Source organism: Geotrypetes seraphini, chromosome 8 (genome assembly GCF_902459505.1).
Source record: "Geotrypetes seraphini chromosome 8, aGeoSer1.1, whole genome shotgun sequence".
Classification (NCBI taxonomy): domain Eukaryota; kingdom Metazoa; phylum Chordata; class Amphibia; order Gymnophiona; family Dermophiidae; genus Geotrypetes; species Geotrypetes seraphini.
The window spans coordinates 63,928,700-63,951,802 of record NC_047091.1 but is presented as its reverse complement, the minus strand read 5'-3'; the positions used below and the strand labels follow the sequence as shown (position 1 = coordinate 63,951,802).

Genomic DNA, 23,103 nt, shown 5'->3' with positions numbered 1-23,103 from the left:
GGAACCTGATTTCAAAAAGAAAAACAAGGGTTTTAATAAGATGCATCTTTGGATAGAGCAAGGGTTCTCAACTTAGTCCTCAGGACACACTTAGACAGTCAAGTTTTCAGGATTCCTGCAATGAATATGCATAGCTAGATCTACATACAATGGAGGCAGTGCATGCAGATTTCTCTAATACATATTCGCTGTAGATGTCATGAAAACCAAGTGGCTTGGTGTGTCCAAAGGACTTCCAAAGACAGAGAGATCTTCACTGATAAGAATTTCTGGGAAGTTGCTTGTAAACTTGGGAAAAGGTAGACAAACTTAAATAGGGACTTTATTTTATTTTAAGTACTCTGCTCTCTTAGCAAGGGAATTTAAGGGATAATTTCTTTCTTAGCACAGAAAGTCTCTGTTACAGTTCATAGGTTAGCATTTAAGGGGGCTATTTTAAAAGTGCTTTACTATCAGTATAAAGCACAGCTAATAGGCACAGGAAGCCTTACCCCCTAACCCCACACCTTTTATAAAACCATGAAAGCGTTTTTTAGTGCAGGCCAGCATGCTGAATGCTCTGTACCGCTCCTGACGCTCATAGGAACTCTAAGAGCGTTGGGAGTAGTGCAAAGCATTCAGTGCACCAGCCTGTGCTAAAAAATAATTCTGTGGTTTTGTAAAAAAGGGGGGGGGGTGGAGTTTAGACTTTAATTCCCTCCCACCCATCCTAACTCTCACCCATCCCTGGTCTAATCCCTAATTTATCAGGCCTTGAAAACAATTAGAAGGCTACAAAGATAATTAGGGCAAGTAATTAGCTCTCAGAAATACAGTCTACTAGATCCCTAGGAGGGGACCTACCAATAACATTACAAAATAATAATAGAAACTAAATATTACCATAGCCTAACATATAACTAGCAGTTTTAGGGAACCACAGTGTATATATTCCATCTGTCAATTCGCTCCTCTACTTCTCCGAATAGCAGTTATTTACCAACCCCCTAAGTCCCCTTCTTCCTTCCTCACTGACTTTGACTCCTGACTTCTCTTTTCTTGAATCCTCATCTCCTTCTATTATTCTTGTTAACTTCAACATTCATGCTGACGACCCTTCTGACTCCTACACTTCAAGGTTTCTTGCTCTAACATCCTTATTCAATCTCCAGCTGTGCTCCACCACCCCTAAGCACAAGAAAGAGCAAACTTTACTTAGCTAGTCTCCATAGAATAACAGCCTTTTTATAGTTTTACAGTTTTGTAAGCTTGAACTTTCTGCTAGAGAGTCTCTGGCAGGCAGAGCTAAATTGTAGGTTCCCTTCTATAAAAAGCTTAGATCTTAAAAAAGCAAACTTTACTTAGCTAGTCACCCACAGAATAATAGCCTTTTATAGTTATGCCTCTCTCTATAGAGAGAGGTGTAACCAATAGAAGGTCATTAATGAGGCCCCACTTGGAGAGTTGTGTTCAATTTTGGAGACCGTATCTGGCAAAAGATATAAGAAGACTTGAAGCAGTCCAGAGGAAGGCAACAAAAATGGTAGGAGGTTTGTGCCTAAAGACATATAAGGAAAGACTGGAAGCCTTGAATATGTATACTCTAGAGCAGTGTTCTTCAACCGCCGGTCTGCAGAAATTTTCTGCCAGTCCCCAAGGGCAGCACGTCCATCGGGCAGAAGACAGTGCTCTTCAGCCGCTGGTCCACAGTGCGATCAATGTGGCATCTTCGGGCCGGCTCCCTGAGTGCTGCAGTGCACAAAGCCGTGGGAAAAGGCTCCTACGCGCATCCTGCGCCTGAAGCCTTCTCTATGACATTGCAATGTCAGAAGGAAGTCTTCCAGATGAGGCACGGGACGCGCGTGAGGAGCCGCTGCCCACAGCTTTGTGCAATGCAGCACTCAGGGAGCCGGCCCGAAGACGCCGCGTTGATCGCACCGTGGACCGGCCCGAAGATAACACCGGGGGGCAGGCCAGAAGGCAAGGCATGGCACGGCATGGAGGGAGAGAGAGACAACAACGGTAGGGGGGAATGCTTTTTTTTTTTTTTTAATTTAGTGATTGATTTACCTCTGCTGTCTGTTCAGGAAGAAATGCATTTGTTTCTTTTCCTCTGGGGTTATACTGCTTGCAGAGTCTTGCATCTTAGGGTTTGTTTGTAAATATTAGTACTTTTAGTTTTTGGTCCTGCATTTGCATGGGGGTTATCTATTTTCTGGTAGGAATGAATGTTGAAAAGCATACAGTGTGCTTTGTGTATTTTAATTTTGTTTTAACCATTATGTGTTATTAATACGATTATATTGTGGGTGTGTGTATATATATATATGAAAAATGAATGGAAAAAATGGTGTTACAATTAGTACTATTATGGGGGCAGGGTCTGGGGCAGAGATTGGGTGGAGATGGCCACAACTTAGCCCAGTGTTCTTCAACTGCCGGTCCGTGGACTGGTGCTGGTCCACAAAATAATTATTTTATTTCTGCTGGTCCATAGGTGTCAAAAGGTTGAAGAACACTGCCCTAGAGGAAAGGAGGGACAGGGGAGATATGTTTCAGACGTTCAAATACTTGAAAGGTATTAACGTAGAACAAAATCTTTTCTAGAGAAAGGAAAATGATAAAACCAGAGGGCATAATTTGAGGTTGATGGGTGGTAGACTCAAGAGTAATGTTAGGAAATTCTTCTTTACGGAGAGGGTGGTTGAGATCTGGAATGTGTTCCCGAGGGAGGTGGTGGAGAGGAAAACGGTGACAGACAAACACAGAGGATCTCTAATTAGAAAATAATAGGTATTCAATGGCTGGGATGGTTTACATGGGCTGGAGTGAGTTTTGACGGAGACTCCAGGCACACTACCAGGCAGAATTCTGGGTTTCTGGCCCAAAAATATCTAAGAAAAAAAGACCATTTAAATTAAATTATTCATTTATAGAGCATGTACGGTTGGACCATTTGGGTCTTTATCTACTATCATTTACTATATTTTTATGTTATAGTTCTGGAATAGTCTTCATTCCGTCCCTCCCCCTCACACCCACCCCTAGCTCATATCTTTACTTACAGTCTTAATTTATTGTCAATTATTCTAATTAAGACAACAGGAGAACTCTTTACTTCATATTCTTATTATATTTCATTACCTGCTAAGAATCATATACTAACCCCCTCTTCTATAAAACTGCACTAGCGGTTTTTAGCACAGAGAGTCACACTGAATGACCCGCGCTGCTCCCGACACTCATTGAGTTCCTATAAGCGTTGGGAGCAGCGCGGGCCATTCAGCATGGCTCTCTGTGCTAAAAACCGCTAGCACAGTTTCGTAGAAGAGGGGGTAAATAAGCATACAATATAACCCTAAGACTCTCAAAAAAACAAACACTAAATAAAGCATATAATATAATCCTACAGCTCTCCATACTAGTCTAATACAGAGGTTCTCAACATGCGGCACAAGTACCTTAGGGGTTCGCGAACCACTTGTTGGGGGTACCCACTGCGCGGGTCTCCCGCTACCCTTCCTGCTTAATGGCCTCCAGGGATCCCATGCCCTCTTTTCCGCACACCGGCCTCTGCCGAAGCTGCTGCCACTGCTGGGGATCACATGCCCTCCATCCTGCCTGCTACCCTCTGCTGAAGCTGACCCAATGTCGAAGAGAAGGCTTGTGGGTCAGCCACATACAGCGGCTGCCCGTGTCCCTGCAACAAGTGCCACTGGCAAGTGCCACTGAAGGCAGGAAAGAGCAACATCCCACCTGGAAGAAGGCAACTGGGATCCCCGCTGACCCAGAAGGCTTCCTTCTGATGTCAGCTGATATTGTAGGGAAGACTTCTGGGTCAGAGGAAGATCCCAGTTATCTCCTTCCAGGTGGGCTGCTGCTCCTTCCTGCCTTCAGTGGTACTTGTTGTAGGAACATGGGCAGCCGCTGCACGCAGAGCTAATGTCGGAGTGAAGGCTTGTGGGTCAGCCACGAGCAGCAGCTGCCTGCGTTCCCTCAACAAGTGCTGCTGAAGGTAGGAAAGAGCAGCCCCAGCTGGATGGTGCTGAAAAAAAATGAGTGCAGCCATGGAGCAAGCAAGTAGGGAGAGAGGGGACATGATTTGGGAGAAAGGGGGAGGAGCACATTAGGACATGGGAGGGGCACAATTTTGGGACAAAGGCTGGAGGGCAGGGAAAGGGGCATGAATTTGGGACAAGGAAGTGAGGGGGCATGAACTTGGGACATAGGAGAGAAGGAATAGAAAGGGAGAATTGTTGGGCATGAGTGTGTGAGAGGGAGATGGTGCACATGCGGAAAGGAAGAAAGGAAAATTGGGCATAGAGAGAGAGGAGTGAGGTAGAGATGCATGGGGAATAGAAGGATGAGATGGAGAAATGTTGGATTTGGTGGTGGAGAGAGACCAGAGGGACAGAATGAAAGGGATGCAAGGGGGGGGAATGTTGGATATAGTGGAGGGAGAGATGTGGCATGGTGCTGGAGAGGGGTAATAGAAGAAGAAATGGGTATGGGGCTGGTGGGCAGTGGTGAAAAATGCTGCATATGATCTGAAGGATGAGAGAGGGAGACATGTTGCCAATAAGGGAGGAGAGAGTAAGAAAAGTTGGAGTCATGGAGGGACAAAGAGAGATGTTGGTTGGGGAAAGGAATGAGGTCCCGAGGAGAGAAAGCGTGCAGGAGGCAGAAAGAAAAAATATTGGATGTACAGTCAGAAGGAAGTGCAACCAGAGACTCATGAAATCACCAGATAACAAAGGTAGGAAAATAGATTTTATTTTCAATTTAGTGATCGAAATGTGTCAGTTTTGAGAATTTATATCTGCTGTCTATGTTTTATACTATATTTATCTATTTTTTATAATTGTTACTGAGGTGACATTGCATATTTTAGTCATTTGCCTTGACCTCTGAAAAATCTCAAATATAAATGATAATTAACATTTTCTCTGCATACAGTATGCTTTGTTTTTTTAATTTTGTGGTTACCATTATGTATTAATAAGATTATATTGTGTGTATATGAAAAATGAATGGAAGAAATTGCATTACAATTGTAATATTATTATGGGGCAGAGCTTGGGTGGGTCTGGTACAGAGCTTGGGAGGGGGTATTCGATTATTATTTGTTAGACTTAGGGGGTACTTGGCTTGAAGAAGTTGAGAAACATTGTTCTAATATATTCCTAGCAGCTTAATAAGGTTTAATGAATCAGCTCAATAATAAGATGCAGATAGTAGTCCAGAAGCAAGAGGGGTGCTATCCAGTCTTTTGCAGTGAGTGTCACATGTATGATTTTCTCCTGGTTGGCGAGAAATTATATGTTTGTACTCGCTGCAAAGAGCTCCTAGCTCTCAGAGAACGAGAACGCTCCCTTGAGGCTAGAATAGCAAAGTTGGAGGAGCTGAGGGAGACAGAGAAGTACATAGAGGAGACCTACAAGGATGTTATAGAGAAGTCACACCGCCAATCTGGTAGGCTCTGTGCTGTCTTGGAGAAAAGAGGTCTCCTAGGAGAGCATCACCCTGGTGAAGTAGGAAATAATACTGTAGCCAGGACCTGCCCACCAGGGGATAAAATATCCTCTCGTACCGAGGATGTTTCTCCAGGAGCTTCTGCTGAGGAGGGAAGGGAAGCTGTTGTAGTTGGTGATTCGATCATTAGGCATGAGAATCGCCTGGTCACTTGCCTGCCTGGTGGACATCATTAGTAACGCGGCAGAGTGAAATCCCCAATGGATAAGGCCGAAGCAGCCTGTTTAGAGTACTGCTGGACTGACGCTGCTTCGGTTGAAGGTAGGTCTCGCTTGAGCTCAGAGGGGAGGGAAGGATGGAGGGTCAGCAGGTGTTCAGCTGCGTGGTGGGGGAGGTGGGGAGGGGGCAGGTTGAAGAGTTGACAATGAATCCCAGGACTAGGGCTTATTTTTGGGGTAGGGCTTATATTAAGACCTGCCCCGAAAATGATGCTAGGTCTTATTTTTGGGGTAGGTCTTATTTTCAGGGAAAATAAGACCTATGTGATTTTAATTACCCCCAGCATTGACTGGTTAAATGTTACATCAGGGAGTGCTAGGGAGGTAAAATTTCTAGACATCATAAATGACTGCTTCTTGGAGCAACTAGTCCAGGAACTGACAAGAGGGGGAGCTATTTTAGATTTGGTACTTAGTGGAATGCAAGGCATAGTATAGGGGTTAACTGTGTTGGGTCTGCTGGGAAACTGATCATAACGTGATCAAATATGAGCTGATACCTGGAGTGATGTTGCAAAAGCAATCTACTATAGAGGCATTTAATTTTCAAAAGGGCGACTATGATAAAATAAGGAAAATGGTTAAAACATTCTCTGGAAAGAGTTCCAGAGCTTAACTATTCTTTGATTGAAAAAATATTTCCTCCTATTGGTTTAAAACTATTTCCTTGTAATTTCATAGTGTCCCCTAGTCTTTGTAATTTTTGATGGAGAAAAAATATATACACTTGTACCTTTTCTACACCACATCTTTTACCAGATGAAGAGCTCCTAACCTCCTTAGTCTTTCCTCATACAAGAGGAGTTCCATCCCCTTTATCATCTTGGTCGCTCTTTTTTGAACCTTTTCTAAATCTGCTACATCTTTTTTGAGATACATCTACCAGAATTGAACTCAATACTCAAGGTGATGCCACACCAAGGAGAGATACAGAGGCATTATAATATTCTTGGCCTTATTTACCATCCCTTTCCTAATAATTCCTAGTATCCTGTTTGCTTTATTGGCCGCCACTGCACATTGGATGTCAGTGTATTGTCTACAATGACACCTATATCTTTTTCTTGGGTGCTGACCCCTAAGGTGGACCCCAGCATCTTGTAACTATGATTTGGATTATTTTCACAATGTGTATAGATGTGCTAGACTTAGTCGTACTGAATGTATAACAGAAAGTTTTACAACACAGCCTAGACGGAACTTGGACGTTGTGACTTAGGCCAGTGTTCTTCAACCGTCGGTCCGTGGCTGGTGCCGGTCCACATAAAATTCCTGCCGGTCCGCACAGGGCCGGCGAGATCGACGCGGCCGGGTGTATAGCAGCAGTGGTGTTGGCAGGGCCGGATTAAAGAGCAAAAAGAAAGACAGAATCCCCAAGACTTTTCCTCTTGCCTGCATTGCTATAGGCTTTGCCGATCTTGATCCCGCCCCCCTCTGAAGTGACTTCCTGTTTTTGAGGGGCAGGATTGAGACTGGCAGAGCTTATAGCGAATAGCAATGCAGGCAAGAGGAAAGGTCCCGTGGTGTCTGTCTTCGTTCTTGCAGTCTGATTTAGCTGGACCACAACTGAAGGTAGGGTAGGTTTGGTCTTTGTTATTGCTGCTAGGGCCAGATTACAGGGTAGGCCCAGGAGGCAAGTGCCTAGGGCCTGAAATTGTTAAGGGGGCGTTAGGGGGGAGCAAAGAGGGCAGCTGCCCTGGGCCCCGCGGTCTGAATTTCTCTTCTCTTCCCTTCTCTCTATCTCCCTCGCTTCCTGATCTGTTACTTTTCAGCGGGGTCCCAACATGGCAGCCATTCTCACACGCTGCTGGAGGCTGCCCTGAAGCTTTCCCTCTGTGGCGATCTGCCCTGTTGGAAACCAGAAGTTGCGGCAGAGAGAAAATTTCAGGGCAGCCGCTGGCAGCTTATGAGAATGACTGCCGTGTCAGGGCCCTGCTGTGCCCAGCAAGACAAGATTCTGAACTGAAATTTAACAGCTGATATCCCAACAAAAAGGTTCACACTAGAGCTAGAGAGAAAACAGCAGCAGAGCGGCAGAAGGAGACCCTTCGAAAAAATCTTTTGACTTGAGGGAGGGCCAGCAGGCACATTCTTTGCTACCAGTGCAGATGCATAAACAACCGTTTGTTTCACTGATCTTTTCAGCTTCTCGGATTTGTTTTTAACCCCTGGGGAGCTTTAATCTGTGCCCTCACTTTTCTTGTTAATGCAATGGCTCATTACATATGTGCAGATCAAAGGAAAAGGTCGAACTTTGGGCAGATCCCCCTCTGACAAATACAGCCAGATCCTTGCCAGCAGCAGGTAAAGAGCTTGCGTGTGGGGCAGCAGGCCTACCTGCCAGGTCTTTCCACTACTCCTTGATAGTACCTAGAAACCTGATGGATGAAGATGCAGCATTAGATTAACTTCATGTTCAACTGGTTTCAGAGTCTAGTGCTACAGGAATTGAATATGCTCTATGCCAGGGCATGGAGGAGAGAGAGGAAGGGAGGCAGGAAGAGATGCCAGGGCATGGAGGGTCCTTCCCAGTTTAGCAGGACCAGGGTCGAAGGCAGAACTGATAGCAATCGAGTGATGGAAGAGTGGATCGGGGCCAGCAGCCAAGAGAGGGAATAAGAGATGCTGGATTATGAGGAGAGGGAAAAATGTGATATACGTGTTGTGGGAAGGGGATCGTAGACCCAGATGAGGGTGTTGGTGTGGATCCCCTTGGGGGAGGATAGTTATTAGAACTAGGTGGGAGTTGGAAGAATAGGGACACAAAGACAGATGCTGGACCTTGCAGGGGGCAGAGAGACATAGAAAATGCTGAACACGAGGGTGGAGTATGAAGACAGAAGTAAGATGTTGGACATGGGTAGAGGGAGTAGGGAGACAGAAGGGATATGCTGGAAAATGGAGGTGGAATAGGGAGACAAGGAGAAGATGCTGAATAAGGAATGGAGGGAGTAGGATGATGGAAGGTATCTGCTGGGTTAAGATGGGGAAAAGAGGAGAGGTACTGGAATGGGATGGGGGAAGATGATGGGTTGGCTGGCTGGCTCAGCAACGGGAAGAAAAAAAGAACACAGGACGATGCTGGACATGGAGTTTGTAGGGTGGAGGCAAAAAGCAGACCTGACTGAGTAGGTGGGAGATGCTGGATACGGGGTGGATGCAGTAACAAGAAAAAGGAGGTTCTGGATACTTGAGTAATAGGTAGAAGACAGGAAGGGACAGAAGTGGCAGATAGACTGAAGACCTTGGAAAGAAAATTAAGAAAAGACAGAAGAAAGCAGAAACTGGGATAAACATGAGGGCAGACAATAAAGGTAGAAAAAATAATTTTATTTCTATTTTGTCATTAGAATATATCAGATTTGAACTATATATCCTGCTAGAGACATAACTGGGGACTGCAAAGCCCAGGCAGTGCTTCTTTAGCTTCCAGCTGGCTTAGGGCTCTCTCTGACCAGGGGGCAGTTGCCCTAGTTGCACTCTCCTAACACTATTCCTATCATGTGTGACTGCAGTATTCTGTTAGTATGATATTTCTGTGTAGCATTCTGTAATAATTTGGCTTATTCAGTTTTCTTGATATGTGAAAGGGAGGGGAGACAAGGGTTTTATTGGTCCTTGCTCTGTATATTTGTATTTATAAAATGACAATTGTACAGAATATTGTTTCTTTTTATACTTTAATAAAATACGTTCAATATAAAATCATAACTGAGGCTTGTGCAGATGGGATCAGATGGTTTGCGGGGACCGAGCTCGCGGAGACGGAGCAGAAATTCTTTTTTTTTAATTTCAGTCTTAGTAGTTTGCCGGTCCACAAAATAATTATTTTATTTCCGCCGGTCCATAGGTGTAAAAAGGTTGAAGAACACTGACTTAGGCCATTTAAAACATGATCTAAGTCACAAAACCCTATATAAAGTGACCAGATAAGCACTGCAAACACATAGTACAGACCCCCACACACTACCCCAGTGATCACCGACCCCCCCCCACCCCTAACCCTAACCCTAACCCTAACCCCCACCCCTAAAAATCATAATCACAACTTTACATATCTGCCTCCAGAACATCAGTCCCTGGCAGCCTGTCATAGGAAAGCCTAGTAGAGCTACACAGAGGCGGTTTAAGTGGTCTTGGGGGGCGGTTAGGGACCCATGGAGAGGACCCAGGCCCATAAGCCACTGTAATCACTGCATTCATGGTGAAACATGTACACTCCCCCCAAAACCCCCAAACCCTTTTGCACGGCCAAATAAGTGGCTCCTGCAGCCATAAGAGGTACTGGGGTTGTAGACAGGTGGGTAATGGTATAGTACGTTTTGGAGGTGTTTGGGGGGCTCACCATGACCTATAAGGGAGCTGTAGTGAGATGTTTATGGGGCACCCTTTTTGTGAAGTTCACAGCAGTGCCCTGTAAGGTACCCCACTATTCATGTGCCATGTCTGGCTGTCCAGTCCATCACTTTGCTGACCCCTCCCATGTCCAACAGGGCTTATTCTAGGTGTTTTTGACTTGGAAGAATATTTGGATGAAAATGTGATATAAAGATGGACGATTTAGCAGCTTGGACGATCAGACAGCTGGACGTATAGTTAGATGATTTTCAAAAAAATATATATATTTTGGGTGCATTTTTCGAAAATGCGTCCTAAGCTGTTTCTAACTTTGGAGGACTTGCAACTTAGGCGAAAACGGACTTAGACATTTCTTTCGATTATGCCCCTCTATGTCAAGAGGCTCTCCTTTATCCACATTTATTCACACATTCAAAGAAATGCAGCAAATTGGCAAGGCAAGACCTCCCTTGGCTGAGCCCATCCTGATTCTGTCCCATCAAACCACATTTGTCTACATGTTGTAAGGATTATTCCTGTGTTATCTTTTGGAGGCTTGAGGCATGAGTTAGGCCAAAAAATATTGTTTCTCTCCTGGAGCATTATGGACTTGTTTACAAGATGTGTGTGCACAGTCAAGGTTATCTACCAGCGCTGAACCCCTCTTGCTGTGTGAAGAAGTGTAGGAGAGTGCGATTTGCAGGCCATGTTGTGAACTGTGTCTGACCAGTGGTGCTGTCTGACCAGTGGATTCTACAAGAAGCCTATTCACTATTCTTTAGTGTGTCCGACAGTACTCTTCTGGGCAGGTCCTGACTGGTTTCTTTGTGTCACAAGAGAGAGAACCTGCAAAAAATTAGACTCAGACAAGTTTGGTCCTGGAGAAGTTTGGGTCTGAATTTGGACAGTTCTCCTGTGCATTAGAGGAGAAACGAAGCAAACAAGAGAGAATCTTCCTGGATGTCTGTGCTTCCCATCGGCTGATGGGTAGAGACTGCTCTGTACCTGTGAACTAAGGACCACGACCTTGTCCATCAAGATCTGGCAATTAAGTGCTCTGTGGTTCTGGATGTCCGTGCCCCCCCTTGGCTGATGGGTAGAGACTGTTCTGTACCTGTACACTAACGAACTTTGTGTCTGGACCACGATCTTGTCAGTCAAGATCTGGCAATTAAGTGCTCTGTGGCTTTTATCAGTATGAAATACCTTCCACTGAAGAGGTGCTGGAATTCTGTATCTTACCTCTATGAACTGCAGGACTCGCTGGATCTTATAGCCCCCCAAGAAAAATCCTTTTCACTGCAGTGTTCTCCCCAGAAATTTTTTCCAGCCAGGTGGCATGAAAAAGTAGCCGGGTGGGGCGGGATGGGGAAATTTGGTGGTGGGGAAAATTAACCCCTTCTTTTACTAAGGTGCGCTAGCGTTTTTAGCGCGCGCAATCCCCCATGCTAGGCGGGAAAACTAATGCCAGCTCAATGCTGGCGTTAGCATCTAGCGCATGCGGCAATTCTGCACGCGCTAAGCGCATGCTAAAACCGCTATCGCAGCTTACTAAAAGGAGCCCTAAATGTGTACTATTTTTATTGGTTAATTATTATTATTTTCCAATGCTCAATATGACTTCCTTTTTTAAGGTTTGACACTTGTGCCAGAATATTTTTACTAAATTTAAGAAGTATCCAATTCTAGAAGGGAATAATTAGATATTTGCCCTCTTTCAAATGGTACAAAGGTTTAAAAAAGGGAAATGCGTTCATGAAGTCATTAGGTTCAATTAGGTCTCAGACCTGTGTGATTGATCTTTATCTGCTACTTTTTTATTTTGCTGTTGTGCAAAGTGAGAGCTAGGGCAAAACAGTTTATGTAAAGATGCAGGTAATAATTACCAATGTATTAAAAATATTTTATTTTTATTTGCTTATAATGTCATTTGAAAGCTGCTTGATGTTAATACAACTTTAATTTAATTCTTTATAGTGTGTGTGGGAAGTGGAGGGTGGGACAACACCTACGTCAACAGTAAAGTTAGAATAGGGTCATTAAATCCAGTGGCGTACCTAGTATATATGACAGCCAGTGCTGATCATTTTTTAACAATCCCTTCCTCTATATAAAAAAGATATTTTTAGTAATAATCCATGAGTCACACAAGGGTGCACCTAGGAAAAGGCAGCATCTTAAACACTGCAGTGAGCACTAGAACACTAACACATACATTGTAAAACTAAACAAGCCAGATCCTGCACAGTCAATTGATCCTGTACAGTCATTGCTAACAGAAAGCCATGTCCTTTTCATACATACAGACAGATACACCCTCGCCCAATATGGAATAATCACAAACTAAAAATAGAAATATGTAGACAAAAGTGTAGGGATGGAGATCTGATAAGTTCTGATCCAGGGCATCAGAGCACATGCAGGGTCAGCATACAGGCGGTTCTGAACGTCGGCCTGATCGGCACACCGACCTAGGCCCTGTGTGTGGATCTAGGCCTGTGTGTGGATCTAGGCCTGTGTTTGGATCTGAGGCCCTGTTTCTCATTCCCTTTCCCTTCTTGCCATGCAGCCATTCTAAGTAAAGGAAAAATACTAGCATCTTGTCACAAAACTTTTGTCACATATTAACCTGACACACATTTACCCTTTTTTCTTATCTTGTTTAAACATCCCTTATATGGGCAACAATCAGACTTTGCCTACAGCTTAAGGCTAAGGAGCATGCATTATAACCTTTGGACTGTCACATGCTTATCTTATGTGAGCTGTCCTTATTTGGCAAGGACATTAGCTGACAGGCATTGCACAAGCATTGCATATGTGCATAGACTCAGGCCCTGTCCACGTGTTAATCAGGCCCTTGTCTAAGTGCTGAGTTGGAGGATGATCACGAGGTAAAAGCACGAGGTAATCATGAGGTAAAAAGCATGTACCTATCTTTGTATCCCCCAATGTAAAACCATGTACCTTTGTACCCACCAATCATGAGATGTGTAAACGAGGGAGTTACTAGCTTAGAAGCATAATAATTAGGAACTCGGAGCTAGTTCTTACTAGCGCCTCCTCCCGATTCTAAGATTGCATGTGTGTTCCGATTCTAAGATTGCATGTGTGTTTCTTTTGTGGCATTCCTACACAAAAGTTAAACTGAACCAAGAAACCAGACTGCATACAATGCAACACCACAGAAACAATGACATGTCCTCTAATACTGTGCAAAATATAGACAGTAGATGCAAATTTGAAAAAAACTGCTACAAAACAATCACCACTTTACAAATTAACAAATAGAAATAAAACAAATAATGAGAAATAAGAAAATACCACTTTTTTGGACAGTACAGCAGGGGTGCCCACACTTTTTTGGCTTGCGAGCTACTTTTAAAATGTCCAAGTCAAAATGATCTAGCAACACAGCCAAGAACCAGACAAACTGGCAGCCTATTGTGGGGTAGGTGCCCTGCCAGCACGTTTCCTGGGATGGGTTCTTACCTGGCGGGATTGTGGGTTTTGACAATGAGGTCTTTCTGGATTAGGGTACTCACAGAAGACCAGGCAGTGTATCTGCTTTTGTCATCAGGCTACAAGATATTAAGATAGAACACAATAAAATAAGAACACTACTCAGTTCCATGGATCAGTATGATATATCATATGATGTAAACCCCAAAAGGAAAAGAGACCCAACAGCAATAAACAGTCAAAGAAGGATCATATAAAGCATAGTTACTTACTGTAACAGGGGTTATACAGGGACATCAGGCAGATATTCTCACACATGGGTGACGTCACCGATGGAGCTCCGGTACAAACCACTTTAAAAGTGCATCGCCACTTTAAGACTTTAGAAAGTTTGCAATAGCCCGCACCGCGCATGCGTGAGTGCCTTCCAGCCCGACGCAGGGCGCGCGTCTCCTCAGTTAAGATAAGTTAGCTAAGAAGTCAACCAGGGGAGGTGGGTGGGTTGTGAGAATATCTACCTGCTGTCCCTAGATAACACCTGTTACGGTAAGTAACTGTGCTTTATCCAGGGACAAGCAGACAGTATATTCTCACATATTCCGCATGAATGACTATTTTGGAAAATTGCGAGCCATGGAATCAAGGGTGAAATACTCATGTGGATTAAAAACTGGCTGGAGCATAGGAAACAGAGAGTGGGGGTAAATGGACAATACTCGGACTGGAAGAGCGTCACCAGTGGGGTGCCGCAGAGCTCGGTGCTTGGACCCATGCTCTTTAACATCTTTATAAACAATCTGTATATAGGTACAACAAGCGAGGTGATTAAATTTGCAGACGATACGAAGTTATTCAGAGTAGTGAAGACGCAGGGGGATTGCGAAGATCTGCAACGTGACATAATCAGGCTCGAGGAATGGGCATCGACATGGCAGATGAGATTCAACATGGATAAGTGTAAAGTGATGCATGTCAGTAACAAAAATCTCATGCACTAGACTAACTAAACTAAACTAAACCTTAAGTTTGTATACTGCATCATCTCCACAATCGTAGAGCTCGGCACGGTTTACAGGAAAAGGTGTAGAGAAAGAACTCCAAAGAGGGTAACAGGACAGTAAAGAGGAAGTTTAGAGGGACTTAGTATAGCAAAGAGGAGGACATATTACATTTTTGAGAATAGCCAGGTTTTCAGATGTTTTCGGAAAAGTTGGAGGGCACCCAGATTCCGAAGTGGGGTAGAAAGGTTGTTCCAGAGCTCAGTGATTCTGAAGGAGAGGGATGACCCTAGTTTTCCAGGATGGGATATGCCTTTTAATGAGGGGATGGATAGTTTGAATTGTTGGGTGGCTCTGGTGATGTTAGGATTCGAGGAGTTCCAAGATAGAGGGATAAGGGGAGGAAGGATGCCATGTAGGATCTTGAAAGTTAGGCAAGCATATTTAAAGTGGACCCTAGAGACTATTGGAAGCCAGTGAAGTTTGGACAGGAGTGGGGAGACATGGTCAAATTTACTTTTTGCGAAGATTAGTTTGGCCGCGGTATTCTGAATCCGCTGAAGTCTTTGAAGGCTTTTCTTTGTTAGGCTTAAGTAGATGGAGTTACAATAGTCCAATCTGGAAAGGACAATGGATTGTACGAGGACAGCAAAGTGTTGATGATGGAAACAGGATTTCGCGGTCATTGAAGGATAGTGTAGAGTCAATAATGATGCCCAGAACTTTGATAGAGAACGCAAGCTACAGTGTGGTGCCAGAGGACAATGGGATGAGGTTGGATAGCTGATCTAATTTTGGGCCGAGCCAAAGTAGTTTTGTTTTGGACTCATTTAGTTTCATTTGTACGGTGAGGGCCCAGGACTGGAGGCTTGTTATACATGAGGAAATATTCTCAGAGAGGTTGGTGAGGTTCGAGTCGGTCTCGAGCAGGACAAGGATGTCGTCAGCATAAGTGTAAAGTGTTTCCATGGGGGAAAGGTGGAGGAGTTTCAGGGAGGACATATAGATGTTGAAGAGAATGGGGGATAAAGGTGAGCCCTGCGGGACTCCATAAATCAGTTTCCAAGGAGAGGATGAGGTGCCATTCATATTAACAGTGTAAGAGCGGGAACGTAAGAATTTCGAGAACCAGTCTAGGACTGTAGAGTTAAAGCCAATCTCAGAAAGTTGGAAAATAAGAATATCGTGATGGACAACGTCAAATGCTGCAGAAAAGTCGAATTGTAGAAGAACAGCAAACTTATTACGAGAATGAAGCTGTTGAACCTTTGAGATAAGTGAGGCCAATAGGGATTCGGTGCTGAAGTTGGGTCTAAAGCCATATTAGTAAGGAAGGAGAATGGAGAATCTCTCTAAATAAGATGAGAGTTGGGTAGATATGATGGACTCTAGCATCTTGGTCAGGAGGGGAATGTTTGCTATTGGGCGGTAGTTGGAAGGTGAGGAGGGGTCTAGGTCAGCTTTTTTCAGTAGTGGGGACAGGGCAATATGTCCCATTTCTGCAGAAAATAGGCCTGAGAGTAGGGCAGAATTTATAAGTTTGGTAAGAGATGAGATGGCCTGTGCGGGAATTTTCTCATATAGGTAGGAGGGGAATGGGTTCAAGGTGCAGTTGCAGGCTTTCAGTTTGAAGCAGAGTAAAGATTGTAGTGTCTGATGGTAGTATGGTAGTATGGTAGATGGTAGTAAAGATTGCAACATAAACAATATTAGTAACTCACTTCTTAGCAATGCAACAAGAAGTGAAACAAAGCAAAAAACTATACAAAAAAGGAGATTACCACTGAAAAATAGCTGGAAAGCAAAGACCACACACGCTCACAGTCTAAGCAACAAAGTGCATGATCTGCAAGCCCTGATGTTAGAGGCAGACCTGGATATTGTTGCCATCACAGAGACATGGTTCAGTGAATCCCATGGATGGGATGCAAACATACCGGGATATAATCTTTTTAGGAAGGTCAGAGAAAGTCAAAAAGGTGGAGGAGTAGCTCTCTATATAAAGATTGATATCCAAGCAACTGAAATGCAGGGGACCTGGGGAGAGGAAGAACCAATATGGATCGCTCTGAAAAGAGAAAATGGAACTTCTATCTACGTGGGTGTAGTCTACAGACCTCCAACTCAATCACAGCAAATTGATGAAGATCTGATTGCAGATATCCAAAAGTTTGGAAAGAAAAAGGAGGTGCTGCTGTTGGGTGATTTCAATCTACCAGATGTGGACTGGAAAGTTCCATCTGCGGAATAAGAAAGAATTAGGGAGATTGTGGATGCCTTTCAAGAGGCTCTTCTCAGACAAATGGTGATGGAACCCACAAGGGAAAAAGCGATCTGGTCCTCACAAATGGGGAGAGTATTTATAATGTTTGAGTGGGTGCCCACCTGGGGTACTGACAGGCAGTGAACTCCCTGGAAACAGATTTTTCCAAAGGTATGCGATCTCCCACAGTCAGAGCTGTCCCCCACAGGGAACCTCCACAGCAAGAGAGTGAAAACTTTGAACGCAAAGACTGAAATAGAACACGAGTAGAAAAGACAAGCTCCTACAGCCTGGCTACTAGGAAGGAAAACTACTTCCTGAGGGGCCAGTGCTGAGGTTAGAGGGGGTGGAGTTTAAGTCTCTAAAATTTGAGGCTTCCTACAAAGTCCTGGCAGGTATACGGAATTAACCCAATCGTTTCGGAATAAAGTGAAATTGTACAAGAAGTGCCTATTGCACTAGTATATGTACATAAAATTAAGGCTAGCCTCAATGTTAAAAAAACAGAGTGAGAACAGCAACAAAAGTGGCAAAGAGGCTGGTGGCATCTTATAAGTTGACCAATATATTGAAGTGTGAGCTTTCAAAGACCAGAAATCACTTTGTCAGATGTCTTAATAAAAGAATTAAACCTATAGGATGCCATTAGCCTTTGATATTAAAAACTAATGTTGTACCAGGAATTAGTGCATCTCCTAACTAGAGAGTTGCGCGGGGACAGAAATCCCACCCATCCCCACCCGTCCCCATGAGGAATCCCTCCGTCCCCACCCGTCCCCGTGAGGAATCCCTCCGTCCCCACCCGTCCCCGCGAGGAATCCCCTCCGTCCCCACCCGTCCCCACGAGGAATCCCCTCCGTCCCCACCCGTCCCCGCGAGGAATCCCCTCCGTCACCATCCTTCCCTATAAACTTCAGAAATAGTTATTTTATTTAATTATGCTACTGAATTAAAGGCTCTGGTAGAGACCCATTTACAAATAAGCAAAGAGACTTTATTAATTTGGAAATATTAATTGGGAAGAATACATACTTTGTAAATGGGTTTCTACCAGAACCTCTAATGTAAATATAAAATATAAATACTCAGCTGATGAGAACCTACAAACTGTCAGCTGAAGACTTCCTTTGCAGTTGGCCTGGGGTCCCTTTTGCCAAGCTTGGCAGGCAGCAGTGGCTCATGGATGCTGCCAGCGACTGCTGCGCTTGGTGGAGGGGAGTTCTGACCATCTCTAGAGGAGGTCCTCTGCTGGCGGTGCTTGGGGATCCCCACCAGTCACAGCAAGGGCCAACAAGTACTTCAACACTATAGAAATAAAACCAGAAATGCATTTCCTTTTCTTTTGAACACAAAACAAAAATATCTGCCATATACATTTCCCAAGGCAGATGACTCTATGCAATGTCACCTCGGTAACAAAATACAAAAATAGACAAATACACCCCCTCCCTTTTTACTAAACCACAATAGTAGGTTTTAGCACAGGGAGTTACGCTGAATGCCTCGCGCTACTCTCAATGCTCATAGGCTCCCTGCGCTAAAAAATGATATTGCGGTTTAGTAAAAGGGAGCCATAGTGCAAAATATAGACAGCAGATATAAATTCTGAAAACAGACACATTTTGATCACTAAATTGAAAATAAAATCATTTTTCCTACCTTTGCTGTTTGGTGATTTCATGAGTCTCTGGTTGCACTTTCTTCTTCTGACTGTGCATCCAATCTTTCTTCTTTTCTTTCAGCCTCCTGTATGTTTCCTCTCCTCCAGACCTCATTCTCTCCCCCAACTTTTTCTTTCTGTCTCCCTGTTCCCCCTTCTTTCTATCTCCCTGTCTGCCCCCTTTCTTTCTTTCTCCGTGCCCTCCCCCAAGCCACTCGGTTTGCTGCCACCGCCATCGGGGAATAGCCCCCAAGCCACCGCTGTCCCAAGCTTTCCCTGCAGAAGCGTTGCGCTGACCAGCATTCCGCTCCCTGACGTCAATTCTGACGTAGGAGAGGAAGTTCCGGGCCAACAAGGCATTTCTCCTCATTCCATCCAGGCTGAGCCCCATCTCTCCTTGATCCAGCATTTCCCTTCTGTGTTTGTCAGAATTACCATTCCACCTATTTTCCAGCATCACCCTTCTTTGTGTCCATCTCACCTATATCCATATCTCACCACTTTTTCAGAATCTTCATTTGTCTCTGTCCTTGTCTTTACCCCATGTTCACCATTTGCCCTTTCAATGTCTTTATCTCCCCCCCCCACACACACTTTTTCAGCATTACTTCTATGTCTCTATTTCACCTCCTCTTCATGTCCCCTCTGTATCTCTATCCTTATTCAATAGGTCCTGCTTACTCTTTCTCTTCTTTGTGTCACTATCTCCATTTTCAGCTTTCCCCCTTTTTCCTTTGTTAATGCACCCTGTAGCCAGAATCTTTCCACCCTCCCTCCACTCCGGCCCAGCCCAGTATGAAATATTTCCTTTTGTTTCCCTCCCCTCTCTCTCTTCTCCTCCCTCACCCACGAGTCTTGCATCTGGCCCTCACCCTTCTACCTGCACCCTGCAACACCCCCTGCTCCGTGGTTCTCTTCAGCAACTCGTCAGCAGCGGTGATCAAGACAAGCTGCCGACATCGAGGCCTTCCCTCTACGTGTCCCGCCTTTGTGGAAAAAGGAAGTTGAAACAAGCGGGACTCGCAGAGGGTAGGCCCCGACGTCAGAAGCTTGTGTCGATCGCTGCTGCTGAGTTGCCGAAGAGAGCCGCGGAGCAGGGGGTGTGGCCGGAAGCAGGTAGAAGGGAGATAGGAAGGCTGTAGAAGCTCCGGAGCATGACACCGACCCCGGCCAGGATGATTTCTTTTTCAGGCTGCTGCTGCTGCTGCCGCTGCCAACCCCACCCGAAATGACAAAAACAGCCTAATGCCCGCGTCGGCGTCTTTGACGTCGGGGAGAGGAAGGCTGATAGGCCCGGTAGATCGGGACGGCAACACGAGTCTATCACGGAGCCCGGGATGGGCTCTGCGATCGACTCATGTTGCCTTCCTGAACTACCGGTTGATCGTGATCGACGTGTTGGGCACCCCTGACTTAGAGCCATAGCGCACGAGAGAGACTCCCACGGGGATGAAAACAGCCTACCTAAATTCTGGCGATGCAGGCATGCAGCTTACAAGTCTGGCGTCGTGGCGGGAAATAGCCATGCTGAGCAGTGAGCTCAGCACGTACACAGATGAAAGCCTTGCTTGCTGATTGGTCCGGCGGCACGGCGGGGTGGGGCCGCCAGACCAATCAGCAAGCAAGGCTTTCATCTGTGTACGTGCTGAGCTCACTGCTCAGTATGGCTATTTCTCGCCGCGACGCCGGACTTGTAAGCTGCATGCCTGCAACGCCAGAATTTAGGTAGGCTGTTTTCATCCCCGTGGGAGTCCCGTGGGCTAGGGGCGTCCCCGTGGGTCAGGGGGGCATCCCCGTGGGACCCCGTGGGCCAGGGGGCGTCCCCGTGGGAGTCCCATGGGTCAGGGGGGCATCCCCGTGGGAGTCCCGTGGGCCAGGGGGCGTCCCCGTGGGAGTCCCGTGGGCCAGGGGGGGAACCCGTGGGATCCCCGTGGGACCCGCGGGATCCCCGCAATCCCCGTTCCCGTGCAGACCTCTACTCCTAACTCCTTTGCCCCTCTCACAGATCTGCAAGTAATTTGCTAGGTGTCCCAGTACAGAATCTTCAGAGTGACCCTTCTGTAGAACACAGGGGAGAATGATCATTCCTTGTACTGTTTAGGTTACAGCAAACAGTTCTTGTGGAAATCTTCTGCAATTTTGGAAGTTGTTTAAATCCCATCTGTCTGTTCAAGTTTTCTTTGATTGAATATATAACTCTTTTTGGAGTTATTACTGGATAGCTATGTACTATAGAGAAGAATGCTGTTGAAGATGTGATGATATAATATTGTGACTCTGTACTTTCCTCTACCTGATGTATGTCTCCTTTTAAAATGTGTATTTTATTATGTATGGAAAGTTGTGAGCCGACTTGGAGAAAGGCAATTTAAAAATGGTTTAAATAAATAAAATAATAAATATGGTTTTAACTTTTCTGCTTCCATCAGAGAATGTACAGTTTTACACCAGCCAAACTCCCAGCTTCTAAGTTACAAGCAGTTGAAACTGATTGATGAGAGGAGATGAAGCCAAAAGAAATACTGGTTTGTTTTGGCTGTGGCCTCGTCTTTTTCCCTCCATGGAGGAAAATTGACATCCTAACACAAACACTGTTCTTTCTGCAACTACAACACTAAAATAGTCTGTTTTCATACAAACATTTTCCTCTCAACAGACTGTACATCACCAGCCTTGAGATCCTATCCCTTGCCTAACCAAACAAGATAGTCCAATCTGCTTTTACAAAACTCCAAAAATGGAGGTTCTACTGCCCTTATAAATAAAATTTCACCCAGCTAGTACATATAAAAACAATCAGGACACAATTAATTTCCAAAGATGAATATATATGTCAATAGTGTTCTACCAACTCCAATACTCACCAGAAAGAAGGATTTATCACAAAGAGGTTGTGCTGCCCGTTGCAACTCTGATTTCAGCATATATCCCCGGCTGGTAAAGCTCTGTAAAAGAGACCAGACAATTATCATGCAAGCTATCCAAATAAAGAGTCAGAAATATAACACACCAAACAAAAATCTGCCACACATACAGTATAAATGACTCACATGAGAATACATTCCACTTCAGGAATGAATAGCACCTCAATTTCTCAGCATTTGGATAGTGCACCAAGATACTACTAAATGGCTTTCTCTCTTCGCCTAATGCTATAACAGTCAGAACAGGGGAATACAATCTTGGTCACAAGATAACACCTTATCAGAAAAATTCAAGAAAAGATTGTGAAATGTAGTCATGCCTATTAATCTCTTTTCTGAGAGAACCCGAACTGACTTGCCTGTCAGCAATGTCTTGAACACTAGCAACGTCAGCCGGATGGCTCTGGTCTCCAGAACATTGATCAATCAAGATGCCTCCTCTGGAGACCAGCTGCCATGAGCCGATCAACCGAGACATTGAAATCCCCAACTGAGGAGACTGGCTTCCGTGAGAAGCACTGTCCACTAGGGCTGATCCAGAGTCACTCGCTGCACCAGATTGGAAGACTGCAGCCACCAAAGGAGAAAGCGACAAACTAACCCCCAAAGAGGAACGGGAGAGTCCATATCGTGCAACTGGGGTGACCACCGCTGAAGCAGAGCAGACTGAAGTAGCCGCATGTGAGCATGGGCCCACCGAACCATGTCCAAGGAGGCCGCCATCAATACCAATACCTGGAGAAAGCCCTGCGCCCAAGGGCACCGGGAAGCCATCAAAAGATGAATCTGCAACTGGTCAGGCCTCTAGAAGAAAAACCTTCCCCAAGCTGGTGTCAAAGAGAACCCAGAGGTACTCCAGGCGCTGAGACGGAGCCAACCGGCTCTTGGAAAGGTTGAACACCCAGCCCAGTGACTGCAGGAATTCTACCACCCGAGCCACAATCCAGGAGCTCTCTTGAAAGGACTTTGCTCTGATCAACCAGTCGTCCAGATAGGAGTGAACAAGAATGCCCTCCTTGCACAAGGCTGCCGCCATGACCACCATAATCTTGGTGAACGACCACGGAGCTGTGATCAAACCAAATGGAAGCGCACAAAACTGATAGTACTGTCTCAAGATCGCAAAGTGAAGGAATCACTGATGGGAGGCTCGAATCGGAACATGCAAGAAGGCCTCTGTCAGATCGAGAGAGGTCAAAAATCCCCTGGATGAACCGCAAGAATGACAGATCTCAGGGTCTCCACACGAAAAGATGGAACCCGGAGCGGCCTGTTGACCCCCTTCAGATCCAAGATGGGCTGGAAAAACCCTCTGTCTTGGGCACTCCTAAGGAGGCTTTGAGATCTAGCAACCTTTGCAGTGTCTGATGACAGACCCGCCTCTTCCATGCCGCCTAACAAGGAGAAGCGAGAAAGCGATCTGTCAAGGGTCGGGAAAACTCCAGAGCATAACTGTCCTGAATCACCTCCAGGACCCACTGATCTGTGGTGATCTTGGCTCACCCCTGGTAAAACTCTCACAACTGGGCACCCATAGTTTCAAGTTTTTTAGTGTTTTTGATTAATCGTTTAATCATAATTCAAAGCGATGAACATAATAATAAAATTACAGTATTTAGGGAATAATACAATATTTAACATAAACTTAAGTCCGAACGGGACTATTAACAATCTTAACAAACAAGAAAAGAGGGGAAAAAGGGAAGTGAACTACAAAATATTAAAAGTA

At 45.0% G+C, this 23,103-nt stretch overlaps 1 protein-coding gene across 3 annotated transcripts in view; it reads right to left on the bottom strand.

The window, feature by feature from the left end:
* Window positions 1-23,103, bottom strand: part of MUS81 (MUS81 structure-specific endonuclease subunit) — a 117,043-nt gene that overhangs the window by 82,321 nt on the left and 11,619 nt on the right. For all 3 annotated transcript variants that reach the window (XR_004540252.1, XM_033953610.1, XM_033953611.1), the window contains exons 6-7: window positions 21,315-21,395; window positions 13,560-13,648 (exon numbers count right to left, since the gene is read on the bottom strand). Coding sequence is in view for 2 of the 3 variants with exons in the window: in XM_033953610.1 (XP_033809501.1) it covers window positions 13,560-13,648; window positions 21,315-21,395 (170 nt within the window). In the remaining variant the exon portion in view is untranslated. The remainder of the gene's footprint in view (window positions 1-13,559; window positions 13,649-21,314; window positions 21,396-23,103) is intronic.